Source organism: Chroicocephalus ridibundus, chromosome 4 (assembly GCF_963924245.1).
Source record: "Chroicocephalus ridibundus chromosome 4, bChrRid1.1, whole genome shotgun sequence".
Classification (NCBI taxonomy): domain Eukaryota; kingdom Metazoa; phylum Chordata; class Aves; order Charadriiformes; family Laridae; genus Chroicocephalus; species Chroicocephalus ridibundus.
The window spans coordinates 84,811,963-84,829,360 of NC_086287.1; the positions used below are offsets into that span (position 1 = coordinate 84,811,963).

General features: G+C 39.9%; 1 protein-coding gene across 5 annotated transcripts in view; it reads right to left on the bottom strand.

The window, feature by feature from the left end:
- Window positions 1–17,398, bottom strand: part of GARRE1 (granule associated Rac and RHOG effector 1) — a 62,567-nt gene that overhangs the window by 30,020 nt on the left and 15,149 nt on the right. For all 5 annotated transcript variants that reach the window (XM_063334594.1, XM_063334593.1, XM_063334596.1 and 2 more), the window contains one exon: window positions 637–1,981. In XM_063334594.1, coding sequence (XP_063190664.1) covers window positions 637–1,131 — 495 coding nt within the window. In that variant the 5' untranslated portion in view covers window positions 1,132–1,981. The remainder of the gene's footprint in view (window positions 1–636; window positions 1,982–17,398) is intronic.

Consider the following 17,398-nt stretch of genomic DNA (forward strand, 5'->3'; position numbering starts at 1 on the left):
TTAGTCAACAATATGCAGTTTTATACAAACACTGATGACAACAGGCCACTCCCAAGTGGTTTCCCCTCAGAACAGATAATACTAAGGGAAGTATAGGTTAATTTAGAATACGATGGCTTAATATCACTAGAAATACTAGCTAACATAAAACAAAAAAGTGTTTAAAACTTTTATTTAGTTGGTTTGGAAGGGCAGAGTGTTGGGGTTTTTTTGTTTTGCATTATTATGTTTTTTTAAACTAATCGTGGTTTCCCCAAAGAAGAAAGAGGTAGTTGCATTGCTGGTTTTAAGTTTAAATCATATGGAACATTACCATTTAGAATCATATAGGTAGTACAATTTAATTGTAATTCATTTTTCTTATTTCATGAAATCTTTAAATAAGGTGCAAGTTCTTATACAGGAATACCCACTGAATTCCTAACTCAACATAGTTGGAAGTCAGGTATTGCAAATGACTTAATACTTTCAAGAAAAAAAACACAAGAATAGATGTTGTCTTTTCACCAGCGTTGCCCACAAGTACAAAGCAAGGCAGAGAGAACTTTTGTTGTAGAAGTGATTTTGAAGAGAAGTCCAATTAAGAAAGAACGACAGAAATTCACACGCAGAACAGTATCCCACAAGGTAACCTACCTCAATGTCTTGTAGGCTGAACTCTTTTTGATCTTTAAAATTTGCAGCTCCTGCACTCAGTTCCATCAGCATTTTTGCTATTTCTGGTTTTATTGCTGCTGTGAGTCGACTCGCTGCTTCCATGACATGTTCCTGCACGTCTTTCAGTTGCATAGCTGCCTTAGAATAGTGCGAGTTCCTAAATACACTGCTGAAAAGGTCTGTAAGGAAAGTGCTCGTACGGCAAAACACGTTGAGTGCATCCAGGTATTTGGAGATTCCCTGCTGGATGTCCGCGATGGGAGTAGTGTGGGAGACGGGGTGGCTGCAGCTGCCCGCAGCAGCCGAGGAGACCAAGGGGGACGCCGGGGTGGTGGATGCCAGTGGCGCGCTCAGGGTCCTGCCTAGCTCAGGCATTTGATACTGCTGGTGTTGCTGCACTTTTTGCTTGGACCCGCCAAGCAAAAAGCGCCGCTTATAGTCCATTTTGCTTTCTTGTGCACTACAGCAATACATAAGTGAGTGCTTGTCTAAAGATTTCTCAATTTAACAATCACTTGTCAAATTCCTTCCTCAAATATATAGTTATGTACAGTAACAGTGGAGGACTGTGTACATAGGTTTCACAAAAGGCATTTCAAAAAGGCAAGCGTCTGTATAATCTGTATCAGCAGTGAGAAAGGCAGCGGATTTGCTGACTTTGTATTTTCGGTGTTCAGTGCAGCCCTGCTGCAGTTAGAAACTGTACTCAAAAAGCAAGCCGAAGTTATCTTAATAATGCTCTGTCTCTAGTTTGGTATTCCACTCTGCACTCAGAAAAGCAGTGCCAGAGCAGAGAAGTTACCGCCTACAATTTCTTCATGAGCATATTACTGTCACTTGCTATTAAGTCTACAAAAGTTATTTTTGTCAATGCAAACAATAGTTTTAGAAGCAATACCTTAATACAATTTCACCATTAGTAATACCAGGAAAAGTGGAGCAAACCACCGATCAACAGCGATTATAAGAGCAGTGCAGAGGCTCCTTCCTTGAAAAGGCAAATCCTTATGTCAGCAGATCAAATATCTTCAAATGTCTTGACAGATCCAGTCTGCCAAATTAGTTTACTTGTAGTGTCTCTTCTTAATACTGGAGGGAAAAAAGAATCTGGACTCTGTTTACAGAAGACTTTGCAAGTACAGCTATTAAAAATTAGAGTGTTTATTATTGCAAGCCTTCTTCCCCTTTCCTCCTTTCCTTCTTTGTTGAGGTAGTTGTTTCCGTTGTAAGATTAAGAAATGGTGCTTCCAGACTGCATTTGCCCTCAATTGTAGACTCAGAACAAAAATGCACAAATGTACTTGTAAGGCCTCTAGGTCATTTCCTGTGGAGGGAAAAAAAAAAAAGTTTAAAGTGTTATGGAACAATGAGAAGGTTTAATGTTTTAACTCCTGCAACGTCCTGCTATACTTCTCTGGGCAGATGTTGTTGACAACAGGCAAGAACAAAAGGCGGGGAGAGTTGCAGTGAGAGTTTAAAAGTCAGTTAGTTACAAGTTGGTGTCATTTTGTTACTAAACTCAAGACTGCTGAACATTTTCTTACTCATTCCCCCATCCTAGACTGTCCAATTTAAGACTACAGTTAATCCCCAGTGCAGCCCTTACACAGTTAAGAACAGTGGAAGGCTATTAATGCAGAGCTCAGGAGGAGTTAATTACATTTTCTAACCTCATCCTTTTAAAATAATTTAAGAATTAAGTCAATGAAACCTTTTTTCACACACAATTTATTGCAGAAATCAGACTCCCATTCATTTTACTAATTTACTAAATCAACAGTTACAGGTCCATAATATTTTTTTTTACAGCAGACAAATCTGTCTGTATCCTAACAGAAATCAGCTGAAAAAGACAACATACACATCCCATTTCAGGATGAGGGACAGCACCTATCATTTGCAAGGTATCATATCAGGCAGAACTGCCCAACAGATTGGCCTAAATAACACTCTCACCAGACAGGAAAGTAGGGAGGGAATACAGCTCCTAGGAGTGCCCTGCTCCTGCTAGCAAACTGGTGCAGCTGGAGAGCCAAGAGCGCTTTCTTGAAGGCATCGGCAGGAATGTGAGCAGAGCCTGAGGAGTGAGAAGGGGTCAGCTGGCAGCAGGAGATGGTCAAGGCCAGGCTGGAGGAACTGGAGCTTCTGGAAAAGGGCACGAAGATTTTTAAGCCCTTACCCTTGGCCAAACACAGCTCTTAACGGGAGAGGGCTTGGCATCTCATGATCATGTTTACAGGCTGGAGCCATACATCCAGACAATGGTCACACTTACCCTAGGAGCTCATTTACATACACATTTTATATAAACACACACATATATGTTTATACACACATGCGTGTGAAAGATTTATTTTTGTTATGCACTATGAATCTATAGCTTGTTAATTAATCCCACCTCAATAGTCTTCCTCTCTCCTGTGCCAGAGTCAGCACCGCACTGAGCTAATTCCCTCTCACCCCCAGCTCGGTCAGGCTGGGAAATCCCACTCCAGGGCTCTGGGCAGGAAACTTGCTACAGTGCTCCTCACTTTGGGAGAAACCCATTCTATTTCCTAAGACTGCAACCGACACTGATTAACAACCTTAGGACATTATCAGAGGAAAATATAATGTAGACAAATACAATTTGTTCCATCAGTTTATTTAGTCCGAGCTATTTGTCACACTTTATGCCACTCTCTCCCTTTCCTACAAATCCACATAAGTTGATTTGATCAAATTAGGACATTCTTTTCCTTACTGCGGCAATTGCAACATACAAGGCTAATATCAAACAGTAATTCATAACAGTGTTTTTTACCTCAGTACTTAAAAGAATAATCCAGCCATATCGGGAAGAAGCCCTTTAATTCAACAACAAAATGTTCCTTTAGCTATTATAGTTGAGATATAAAACCTGTATTAATATTGTCAAAGTGGTTGGGGAATAAAGATTTTATCTTCAGCCAAAAAAGATACCGATTCATTCACAGGGTGTTTTTTGACACATACATATGATAGAAAATCCCCAGACAAAGCAGCAAGCAAGACACAGCAGGACAAAACAAGACATAGAGCCCGAGAGTCTCACACCCACTAAAACAACAGACACATGAGTTTTTCAGGAAGCCATTGCTGCAGATGGTTCTGCTTCTGACATCTAGAGCAAATATCCTTTTGTATTCCCACTTTTTAAAAGATGACTACACATAAAATACAGCAGAAATTCCCATATGCATGTCAGCATCCCTCATTAAAGTACTCTGATTACTTTCTTTCTTAACTACTTTATACTTCTCTCGATATTCAGATTGAATGCATCAAAATGCAATAAACCCATTAAACCCAGAATTTTATAAGAAGTCTTGATATATGCATAGCTGAAAATATTTTTCTCTTTGCTCTACAAGCTATGGTGCCTTACAGTGGAAAGTATGATTAAATTGGTTTTCTTGATTGCATATAAATGTAGATGGAACAAGAGAGTTGGTTAATTTATATGCATTGTAGAAGTAAATTGGTGACTATTTTTCCTAAGTAGACATGAATTTCACATGGCACAGGAACTTAAGCAATGATCATGAAACATCTAAATGTTAATTAGAGCCAAAAGCTAGGAAGAAGGGGTTTTCGAGCTATGCAGCACTGAATTAGACAAGCACATTAGAGATGCGCTACAACTCAGCGGTTCTGATTACACACCAAGTCGTTCAGGATCAAACTGAGACACTGACCTGATCATTTGAAAAGGTCTGATATTTAGCCAATACATAAAGATGCTACATCCCAAAAGAACATAAATGCAATGAATAGGGGAAAAAATGGTATTTTCATATTTTCTACAGCTATAAACAAACATGATAAATCATTGTGTTTTACCTCTAGACAATTTCATAGTCAAACATGCAGGTACTTATTCAATTCTTCAACTGCAATATTCCCTTGTAATAAAATTAACACAAAAGCTTAACGAGGACAGCTTGTATCTCCAGCATCTAAAGAGGGACTTATTTAATGAGATAGGAAAGCTGCAGTTCTCAACACCAGGCATGTGGGCAATGCTACGTCTTACACTTTCTATAATCAGATCCTCAACGTGCTACGTACAAAATAAACATTCTTCCTTTTGCATCTTTTCCTGAAAAAGTGAAGCAGAGAATGTTCCCACGCTCCCCTCTCCCTTCCCCAGTGCTATGGGTCTGCCGCTGCTCCTGCTGCATGGACTAAAAGTGGGGGCTCTGTATTGTAGCTATATGAGCTTTATGCCAATCTGACTCTTGCTGTATTAGAAAAAGAAAATAAAAAGTAAAAATTGAAGTGTTATATTCTAGTCATACAAGAAGAGCATGTCACAGTTCAAAATATAAACCTTAAGCTTGTATTTCATTTTGCAGAAAACAGAAATATTCACAGAAATCAAGTGTAGAAAGTATCAAAAAAAATAGTATGCCACAAGTAAGTTTTATTCCTTCCTTTATGTAATCAAGGCCAAAACAGTGTTCTTCATATACTATTCAACATTATAAATAGAACTAATATATAGTATAAAAACAAGCTCCACACTGAACACTATGCTGTTGCAAGCTGTAAAACACTACTGAAAAAGCTCACCACATTGCTTATGTTCTCGCTTTAAAGAGTTAATGCTACAGTTACGGAACTGCTACTAGTTTGAACTATTTGAACTTCCAGAGAGAAGCAAGCAGATATCTGCAGGAGTTGCTCTAAAAATGGCCACATTTGCATAGAGGAAGGAGAATTGCATGAAAATGACTGCATGTGCGAATCAAGTTCACTGTTCTTTTTTTAAATGTAACATTCACCATTTTGCAAATCAAGTTCACTGTTCTTTTTTTAAATGTAACATCCACCATTTTTTGTTTAGATACTTCCCAGAAAGTCAGAAGTATTTTCTCCAATGTCACTGATTGCAAGAGACACAAATTATCATGGAAGACTTTCAGACAAATGGCATTTGGCACCTCCCAGTTTCTGCTTCACAGCAGCAAGAAGGTGTATAACCCCCATTCCTCCTGCTCAGCATCACCCCACTACGAGGGGAGGCAACTTTTTCCATGAATGAAGACAGGAGACCTAGCAGAGGCAGTGGTGAGTAAAATGTACAAGTGTATCACTAGTTATTTAGTTACACAATTGCCCACACTGGCAACTTCCTTTCCACCAACTTCATTTACCATCTACATGAATGTTTTGCAGACCATACTGGTTAAAAAATTTTTGATCAAAAAAAAAATTTTTCATGCTTTTAAAAGAGTTCTGATCTCCATTTTAAAAACTGTGTGCAAAGGTGTTCTTTATGAGTTCTGTTGTCCTTTCAGTGAATGTGCAATATAACACTGATGAGTAAGATGATCCAAAATACCCGAGCTAAATTTTTTGGAAAGTAACAGTTCCAAATATTGTATGTTTGTTTTAATTTTATGATACAGATTTCAAATCTCAGGATGAACTCAACATTTCACACACCATTCATGTGAAACAATCAAACATGAAAGCAACTAAATTCAATTAATGTCCCCAAGAAGTAACTCCAACAGAAACAACCCAGGACAGCCAGCTGCTTACCAGGGCAAAGCCTGAGCAAACAAAGCCTTCTGCAGGGCCAAAAGGTCAGCAAGCTGCTAGAGCCAAGGGCCTCCTGTCCAGTTCCTCTCATTTAGTTACACAGATCTGGTGCAAATCCAAAAGTTACTCCACTCTAAAAGGCATCATTCCACCCTCAAGTCCTGCTGTGACTAATGTGTATCTCAGATCCATCACCCAGCCAGGCCACTCAAAGTCCAAACGTGATCACCTTAAAAAAAATAAAAATATCGCTAATGGTCTTGGACATCTGAATAGCAAACTGGCAGCAGAAGGGCAGGGGAAGCCCACATGCTATTTTCCTGAAGACCCGTCTTCCACTGTTCCCACCACTACCTGGCTCAGAACCAAAAAAGTTACCAGCCAAGGCCCAAGCGACATCAATTTGTGTATCAGCACCTTGCAACACAACTACGAAGGTCCTGGCCAAGGACACCCAGTGGCCTAAAGCAGGGGCCCTGGCTGGTAATGACATCCGGCTCAGACCCAACGCCAAGCACACAGTGTGTCACAGAATTGGCTCTGCCACTCTGGTCACCCCAAGCACCGCGAAGGCAAGGAGACAACAGCAGGGACAGAAGGGACAGGGCATTCTGGAGAAGGCAGCACTGAGAGACCCAACTATAGAAAGGCTCTAAACCAGTATTCTACACAAAGGCAAAGACACAGTAGTTAGACAGGAGAAATAGAAAGTTAGTCCCAGGTAGGGGCCTGGTAAAACACACTGTACCTGTGTGCTCCAGGCGTAAACGAACCGCACACCAAATCTTCATCCGGAGGGAAGAGCCACAGGCTGTGTGCAGTCTAAGAGGTTATTTCTTGCCTCTCCTTTTAAATAGGCTACTAATACGAGTTAACTACAGCAGATGGTAGAAACTCTTTCCTCTAAACAAACTTTTCAGGATCCTCATTAATAAAGAGGTTAAGAAAAACAGTCAAGTAGTCCCAACTACTTTTGGAAGGGGATTTTAAGACAGACATCAATATAGCATTCTACAGATTTTTAACTGGGAGTCGATTCATTTTACACTATCCCAACTAAAGATGGATTACATCGACAGCTATAGAGTGTATTTAGCATTTACAAAACATATCAATTCAAAAATAGTAGAAATTGGAATCCACATACCAGAGATCAAATACAAAGAATATTAGAATTTCAGTAACAAATCTCATAACCCAAGAAATTGAACTCTGACTTCAACTACATCATCTCCAATACTCCCAAATAATACAAATCTATTAATATTAAAATTGCCATAAGAATGACAATTTGAGAATATAAAGGAGTTTCTTGACAACTGTATAATATATTTAATCCATCCATAAAAAGAAAATGCATAGAATTAAGGGGGGGGGTGTGCTTTTTAAATTTGTTTTCATTTTTAAACACTGACTTGGACATAAAACTTTTCAGAATAATACAAGAGCTGAAACTATATTTTGAAAATTAAACTTTTCAGTCGACAAGAACAGCCATCTCCAGGTAATGCTGACTGGCAGAAAATATGCATTAATCTCTGACATCAGTTAAGTTATTTTGCACCTGCAATTTCATACCAACACATCATAAATACTTAAAGCATGCAAATGCTTTTAGAGGGGTTGACAAGCATCATTATCTTCACCATCAGGGCAAACGAGGCTCCCAGTTTCTCAGGACAGGCTCCAGGCAGTGATGGGGATGCAGGCACGTGACAACGCCAGTGTGCACCAGCGGGGAAAGGACACTATCCTGGTGGTTCGGTGCATTGGCAGGCAACACACGTCACCAAACCCCAATTGCTCTTGGTCAGGTGCCTGCACTTAGGCTACGAAGCCAGAAAGGAAAACCAACCTCGCTTTTCAAGGCTGACAGCCTTTCTAATGGGGTGGGCTGCAGCCACTAGAAGACCCAGGCACCTCCTGTATGGCTTTTTTGGGGTCTTTTTTTCGTCATCCAAGATGCAAAATCTCCTATTATATGATGACAGGGGGAGAAAGGGGAAGACAGACAGAAATAGCCTATTATACCAATATCATTTTAGTTCTTGTTAGCTCATGAATCGCTTATTGGGATTCCTTTTTGGCTGCTTGCCCAGCACAGTTGGAGGGAAAAAAAAAAACAACAAAAACAAAACCAAAACAAGTAGGCAAACCAACCCTTACTGTGCCTGAAGTACTGAAAGCTCCTGTTGGAAACATCCTCCTTCCAGGGGCTCCCCTTCCTAACACTGACTCGCCAGACGCTCTGGCCCACTCTCCTGCCTGCTCCAGGGTTGGATAGGTGTTAAAACCAATTCAGTGTCTTCCCTCGTACCAGCTGGATAACATAGCTCACAGGACATACTCTACAGGGACGAGGTAGCTTGCATAGTTTAACAAGAATCATCAACTTCAGCATCCTATTTAAATGTATACAAATCTAAACAGACTTACTTATTAATACAGAAACTGATCTCATTTACCAGTGATGCAATTACATACAGAAGCATGGAGATTTGTTAAACCTAAGGGGAAGGCTCCAGCAACTTGGTTTTATAAACTCAAAGACCAATTTCATTGATGAAATACTTCCAGAATATTTATAGACAGTCTCTGAACTAATTTATTATGTATTTGTCTAGGGCTTTTTTCCCTTCAAAATGACCCTCCTTAAAACAAAGCTATTAACTTAATTGTGCCAATTTGTGTCTTTTGCACTCATACTGAAAAATCCTCTAGGAGCACATCAATGCTAGATGCCCTAAATGACAAGCAAAGACAAAAATACTCCCATGCCCTGCCCAAAAAACCCAAATCACCAGACACTCTGTCATGAAAACCACTCTGAAACAGAGAGAACTGGAAAAGGCTGAAGAATACCGAATTTCTGAAGCTAGGTAAGGACTGAGGGTCTTGGCTGCTCAGCATTACACCACCTTGCTTCCAACACTTCTCTCTCCAGAAAAGAATCCATAGCTCTGAACTGTATAACTACACCCTGAATCAGAGCGCACAACTGTATAACTGCACTCTGAATCCAATTCAGAGTTGTCAGTACACCGAGCTGGATTTTTCCAAGGCAGAGCCTACAGTGTGTCAGGAGACTTCTTACATTTTGTTTGAAGTAAAATATGTAACACACTGAAGAGCACTAACTCGAGTCTCAGCAATAAGATATGACAGCAAAAGGAAAAGCTGGTGAAAGGAATGCGTTAAACCAGACCTTCTTGCAGACTTGTGTGCCTCCCTGAATGTCAAAAATAGATGTCTGTGTCAGATCAGGATCACTGTTTCAATCCTCCCTTGGCAATAGGTGCTTACGTTATCTATTTTGAAAGCAGGACCAGTTCCCTTTGAAAGAGAACTGCGGGTGCAGAAGTGAAGGAAAAGAAAATAATGTCCATTCTTTTGATACAGTAGCCTAACGAAGCGTCTGCACACAGCATGAGAAATTCCCACGCAATGTGACAGTCAACCAGAGACTCAGGACTCCATCTCTCATCTGCAGAAAGGGTGCACTTAACATCAGCCACAAGCACACTCTCTCTTGCTCACTCATCAGAGCTGCATTATGTGCTAAGATGAGGAAAAGGCTCATGGGACCACAGCAAGAGCAAGCATGAACAGCACAAAATTTCTGTAGAAAAGGAACAGCTCTTCCTCCCAGAATAGATGGCCTACAGAATTCTTTGATTCTGGCCTCTACCTGCAGGACTGCTTGGGAAGAGCCACCTGCTCACACTGAGCCAGCCGCTTACAGCCAGCCTGTGGGAAACATACACTTTTTTTTTCAAAACGGAGTGAAGAACTGAAGGCCACGATTTCAAGGAAGGGATGAAGAGCTGACAGTTTCTAGAAAAGTCTTGAGAATAAGTTAACATCTATTCCTATAAATGGCATTTTTCAGCCACAGATTTCCCTTCCCACTGAAGAGAAGGCAGGAAGAAAAGGCTGAACTAGAGAAATATTCAATTAAAGCATATGTAGAACAGAAATGTTATTTGGTCAGGCTTGTACATCTGGTCCAGTGATGAGCATTTGAGATAATTCCCCCCCACCTGCCCACTCCCCAAGTCTGCCCCTGCAAACCCACCCAGATCATCATATACACAGGTGAAGTGTTTCTAAGCTCCAGAGAAGCCACCTATGTTAGACTGTTCTTCACCCTGTCAGTCCTGATTACAGTTTCACTTGTAAATACAGTAACCAGGGTGGTTATTTCCTTGTTAAAACTTAACAGAGAAAACAAGCATGAAGAAAACAAAATGTAATTGTTTCTCAGTTCTGTAATGTTAACTACAAAAATCACCATTTCCCATGTTTCTGCAGAAGACCTGCTTTCACACAGGGGAAAACACAATACAGCAAAGAACAACAACAAAAACCAAACAAACAGAAAACCCCATAAGCAAGTGCCATATGTATTTTTCAGTATCATTCACTGGGAAGAGAGGGTTTAAATACACATTGCAAAGTGTGTGCTAAAAACTCCTACTGAAATTTGTTAAAGAGGTTTAGGAAATGGCCTCGAAGAGCTTAGTTACTGCTGAGTCAGTGTAGATCAAGAAATCACGCAGAGGGCTCTACATAGAGCTTTATTCCCACTAGCTTAAAATGATTTGTCCATGGACCCAAACACTGCATAAAAAGTTTCTGCACCTAGAAAAATGGGAATAATTCCCACCCTTTGGCAAAGTACTTAGAAAAATAATTGAAAGACATTCTATAAATGCTACCTTCAATATATCTTCTTTCAAAAGTCAGGTTCTTTTGAGGAAGTTTTCACGGCCTCAAACAAATCATACCTTAAACAAGACTTGGAAAGACAAGTAGGAATAAGAGCCCAAGTCAAATACTACAGCATTTAGGCACAACATACTACACACACTAATATATATATATGCACACACGCAAATAATGGTGTAACTTTACAGGACTGAGGGACTAAAATAAGAAAGCAGATTCATTATGGATAAATTTATCAATTCATACATGGAAAAAAACAAGCCTAGCCCCACACACAAAATGATGGGCTCTGGCCTGATGATCTCTGTGTTACAACTGACTGGTTTTGCTAAAACGTCAGCCTGATGCTGAATGGTAGTCAGAAGAGCAAATCTTATGTTACAAATTATTAGCAAAGGAATTTGGAAGAGAGTGGCAGTGTTGGGAAAGCCAGAAACATAATTAGGCCACTGCATAAATCCATGGTTTACCCACACTTCAAATTTAGCATGCAGTTCTGGTCTCCTTATCACTCTTTCTTCCAGAGGGGCTCATTTGCCTTACTAAATAGACTAACCACAGGCTCAGGAAATCCTATATGCAGCAAATCACTGCAGAGAGATTTAAATGAGCGTAGCCCAGAAATTCACCCTGTTCTTGCCTTTCCCTAGGTATCCTTTTATAACCTCCATGGGATAAAGAAAGTTAAGTTGGATCAATTTTGAAGTCTGAATCAGTGTGGCCCACTTTTACCTTCTTATTCACTCAAACTTAGTGATCATCGAAAGCAGTATAGCACAGTGACATATTGTTTACAACTGCTCTGGAAACAGAAGCATTTCCTCATCGATAAATCAGCTGTCAATGTTTAGACAGGGCTTCCAGCCATTTTGCTGCTCTTGCAAACAGAGATACTACATTTCATAAATGCCAGAGTACTCACACTTATTTCTAGAACTGTTTGAACCGAGTTTGTGATGCTATGCAAGTTTACAAAAAAAAAAAAACCAACAAAAACAAAACAAACTCAGAGTAGCTTTAGTACACATTTTAATTGTTAGAAGCGTTAGACAAAAGCAGTATTTCAAGACAGTGAAAATTACAGATCATCTACACATTTAAAGCTCTTCTATGAAGAGGAAAGTTGATCCTAGAAACACAAGACAGATTATGTACAGAAAAATCCTGTAAAGCCTTTATGAGATTTTTTTTTTTTTTGCCTGTTTGCAGCAAGGATGATGAGAGCTTTCAAAACATTTGGAGTAACTCAACACCAACAATCTTTCCTTTCCCAAGTTACTATGCTGCTTCTAAATTCTCAACACTTGCCACAGAATAAGCCTACAACATTCTCTTGATACTAGACTACATCAAAAGAGAAAAAAAAAAGCCCTGCAAATGTGTTTTCTTTTAGTTGCATTAAATATACTAATCCTAACCCAGTTATATAAATGAAGCGGCTACTCTTAGCATTATTTCCACATGTAAACTATTTACTTTTTCATATTTAATAAGTAATTACCATACTACTACTTTGTGACTGAAACGAAAACCCGTTTCTTCCCTTCCACACATGGTAGAAGCTTTATCTATCTTAATGCTTGACTTCTCCCTTTCATTCATTGAAAGTCTCCTACTTGAAAAGTACGAAGTATTCTGAAATGATAGGAATTTCATTTCCAAAAATAGGAAACAGGAATACACATCAGAAAAACTGACATCAGCACATACACTTAGCGTCTCATGACAGTTGCAGCCACGAGCTTTTTTGTCATCTAGCTAATACAGAGATTCACGTCTCCGTACCACAACCCCCGTGTTCTGCGAACAGCCTTTCCGAAGGGTTTATGTGCTTACTGTAGTTGAGTAGCAGCACATTCAGCGCTGAGCAGCTGGAGTTTTGCCCAGGAAAACAAACTATATTCTATACTGAAGAGAGGGACATGGTGATTAGGCCTTTCATATCCCTCTCATGTTGAAAATTATGGAATTATCAGAAAACTGTAATCATGAAAATGTTAAACTAAGGAGAATGTATTTTTACAGCAAATGAACATAATTATGTTTACCATATTTGGGCCTGAAGTTGGCTGGCAATTCAGTCTGTATATAGACAGCAATATCTGATTCACTGTCACAGGATATGAATAAACCAGAGCAATCCAGTGTGAATAACAGTCTCCCTCCTATAACAAAACCAAATATTAGTGTGTACATAATACTCCAAAAGCATCATATAATACTGTAAATAGTGATTTCATAAATAATAGTAGCTGAATAGTTTTAACTTTAATTCTAAAAATTATTCTTGAACTAGATCTTTCTAACAGGAGACTTTTGTAACTGTCAAAATGCTTTATTTCTAAAAAATCTGTGGTTTTTAATATAGCAGATTATGTAGAACTAATGCCTGTAGCTGATGAAGGAACAGTGGGGACAAGTAATTTGGGATCATAAAGATGAAAAAAGTAGAAATGATAGCATGCATACTTCATAACCTTTCCTCATTTCTTCTAATAAAAAAAAGCTGCTTGCGCGTCTTCAGTACAGCATTACCCTCCTCATTAAGACCAGAATTTATAAGTCTTAATTAAATATAGACGAGATTTTTAAAATAGCACTAACTCATCCTGCATAGCTGGGGTCAAAACATGATTAGTTAGAAGATCAAATGTCACATCATTCCAGTTTATAAATCTCTAATGCAAATCAAAAGGAAAAAATATAGCCCAATCTTGCCAAGTACAACCTCTGCCCCTCCAAGAACACCCAAAGCTTAGCACGTATCCAGTTGTTCTGCCTGCTTTATACAGCAGACTAGTTGCTCAATCTTCTGCAAATGCCATTAACAACCAGTTCAAACACAACTTAAGCACCAGAGATTCTCCTCTCGCCCTTCTCCAGCAAGCCCCTGGGTCCCAGCAAACACCACCCCAGCTTCACCACCAACGGCAGCAGGTCACATCTTTGAGACTCCAGTATCTGGTGCCTTCTATTAGCTGCTTCAGTAATCCTGCTTTCTATTTCAGTCCACAGAATTATTTGTTGCCTTTTATCCACACAACGTAAATGCCAAAATAGGCCACAGGTCAACTTAAAATCAAAAAGCTAGAGACTGAAGGCTGAGGAATGCCAGAGAAAGCCTAGGTCTTCTCTATCCACTCCTTACGCTGACACAGCTGTGAGAAAATTCTGGCTTTAAAAGCAATTAGTTACTTGGGGTTTGCACTTACTATGTTCCTCTTAGGAAGACTAGCTTGATTAAAGTTACTTTCCTTTTATTAAGAAAAGCAAAAATTTTAATATTTTAAGAGACTACCATTTCCCTGCTTCTTTAAAAAGGTTAACACTCTTAATAATGAAGTTTAATTTCTTTCAATATAAATTTACATGTTTGGAAAATAAATCTCTTTTTTTTTTATATCTAGCATAGATGCTACCAAGGAATATAAATAACTTCACACAAGAGCTACTTGCTAACAAATGCATACATGGAATTCTGCCGGCACGTCTCAGCAGCATGCATAGTTTTCTAGCTTCCAGCTTTAAGCTGCTACATTAAGTGTACAGCATAGAAAGGCACACAGTCAAACTGATGTTCAGATAAATACTGATGTGATTTGACTTATGTGATTTTTTCCTTTAAAAAAAAAATAATCACTGTTCTTAGGTTAAAAATTATTCCCCAAAAGAATGCTCCAAATAATTCCCAATAAAATTATCACTTGTTAAATAATTATCAATCCTGATTTACAACATAGAAAGCACAGTCAGACTACCTTACCATGTCCTGAAAGCAGAAGTACTGATAGTTTTATATACAAAACTAAGCCCTCAATCATGTGCATGATTTGTCACCAGCTTGTGTGCCAGAACTTCTGCACTGAGTTGTGCAAGAAATTTTTTGCCCAGCAGAGGATACAATGGGATATTTATGCTGGTATAATACATCTTGAAAGAGAAACAGATGTAATGTTTTCATCCATAAAACAAATTAACCTGATGTGATTGATCTATTCAGTAGAAATCAAACATCCATAAGCAAATCTGAAGACTTAAGCCTAAACTTCACAAATGAAGACTGGAAAGAAACATTTAAAATTTTAAGTGGTATCTTCTGACGTGTCAATTATACTTAAAAGCTATTATCAAGGTGAAAGACCAGGCTTGCATTAAATGCTGTTTAGGTGATTTAAGTCATGCTGACACTCCTTCCCAGTAGCTTGTGATGACAAAGGGCTTTCTGCTGCAGAAATTGCAACACAGTAAAGCTCTGCCAGCCGTAAGACACTGCAAAGATGCCAAATATATTTAAGCAATGTTTCAATACCAGCTGATGCATCTATTACGGATCTGGCCAGACCCCTTTCAAATATATTTCCTAAGTCTTAGATTTAGAAAAAGCGGCCTTCTCACCACCAGGACTGTTTGTGCAGAGAGCATGCTGACGGCCAGAACCACCCCACTGGTACCAAGCGCTGCCCATGACTAATCTGGCACCGGCAAGCGATGGTAAGGAGAAGGTCACAATGCACAACACTAAGCATCAAGGCAATGCCTGGCAATTTCTACTTTGTATATTACTACAACACACCCCCCCCAGCACCATTTTTAGCCACCCTTGGATTTCCTCCCTTCTCCCCATCCCCCAACGAGGCTCCAAACCTTGAAGTAACCTTGTTCCGTTCCCCCCCAGAGACGGCTCCATGCCTGAAACATAACCTCTAATCTTATTTGCTATTTCTAGCATACAATTCACGACCCTTATCCCAATTTTTTAAATTAAATATCCTCCATGTTGCACACACTGTTTCCTATAGTCAGGCTAGCTCACAGAGTGTGTCATAATTTATAACCATATGTTTCCTGTTGCGGATAATTTTACATTACTTTTAAGAGCATCAGAAACACATAGTATTTAGACAATATAGGTTTAAAAGCCTTCTTTGAAAAAGAGGGTTTCAGTACTACTGTCAGTACTCCACTGCAATGAAACAACTTTATTTGTCAGAAGACTTAGATAAAGACCTTAAAATACAACAGATCTGCACCTCAGAGCAGTTTGCAAAGCCAAATATTAACTTCCAGCAATTATTGATACTTGGAGAGTATCTGTGGACATTAATCTAAAGTCTTACAAATTACAGGGTTTCATTACAAAGGAAGTCTTCTCATCTGACACCATCTATTTACCAGAAATGATTTTGCTTAAGCTTGTTTGGTTTTTTGCAACAACAAAATATGTCATTTGTTTGCCATAAATTCCGTAACACTTCCTACACAAAACAAATTAAAATAAAAATGGTCTGCTGGATCAGATGTCCATCTAGGCTACCATGGCAGTGGCCAAACTGTATACATTTAATTAATTAGCACTATCCATAACTCTTTTTCATATTTTTATCAATTATACCCAATGCATGCAGTTGCTAGAGCAAAATACTGTTCCATGCGCAAATTCTCCCACAAAAGCACTTTGATACAGAACAGCTCCCTGAAGAATGAAAACATATTTTTCTGTCTCCAAAGTGCTGAAAAACAAGAAGTTTCCAGGATATGTCCCAAGCCTGGAGTTGCAGCCTGACGCTCCCGTAGCTGCTCAGAGCTGCAGAGTTACAAGTACACGTCTGTGTTTTCATCAGCCACATCCCAACACTCTTCTGCCTACCCCAAAATAAGCTATTTCAGCCTCAGAAAACACATCCCCACAGAGTGTGGAGAGGAACGTCTGTCACCATTCAGCTGGCTGTGTGCGTACCCTGCAGAGAGGAACTGATTCTGGGTCCAGTCCTCTTCAATATATTCATCAATGACCTGGACAAGAGGATAGAGTGCACCCTCAGCAAGTTTACTGATGACACAAAGCTGGGGGGCGAGGGTGGCTGACACACCGGAAGGCTGTGCCACCATCCAGAGAGACCTGGACAGGTTGGAGATTTGGGCAAAGAGGAACCTTATGAAATTCAACAAGGGCAAGTGTAGGGTGCTGCACCTGGGGAGGAATAACCCCATGCACCAGGACAGGTTGGGGGCTGACCCGCTGGAGAGCAGCTCATCTGAAAGAGACCTGGGAGTCCTGGTGGACAACAGGATGACCATGAGCCAGCAATGTGCCCTTGTGGCCAAAAAGGCCAATGGCATCCTGGGGTGCATCAAGAAGAGCGTGGCCAGCAGGTCAAGGGAGGTCATCCTCCCCCTCTACTCTGCCTTGCTGAGGCCGCACCTGGAGTGCTGTGTCCAGTTCTGGGCTCCCCGGTTCAAGAAGGACAGGGAACTGCTGGGGAGGGGACAGCAGAGAGCTACCAAGATGATTAGGGGACTGGAACACCTCTCTTATGAAGAAAGGCTGAGGGATTTGGGTCTCTTCAGTCTGGAAAAAAGACGGCTGAGGGGGGACCTTATCAACACTTATAAATACTTAGAAGGTGGGTGTCAGGAGGATGGGGCCAGGCTCTTTTCAGTGGTG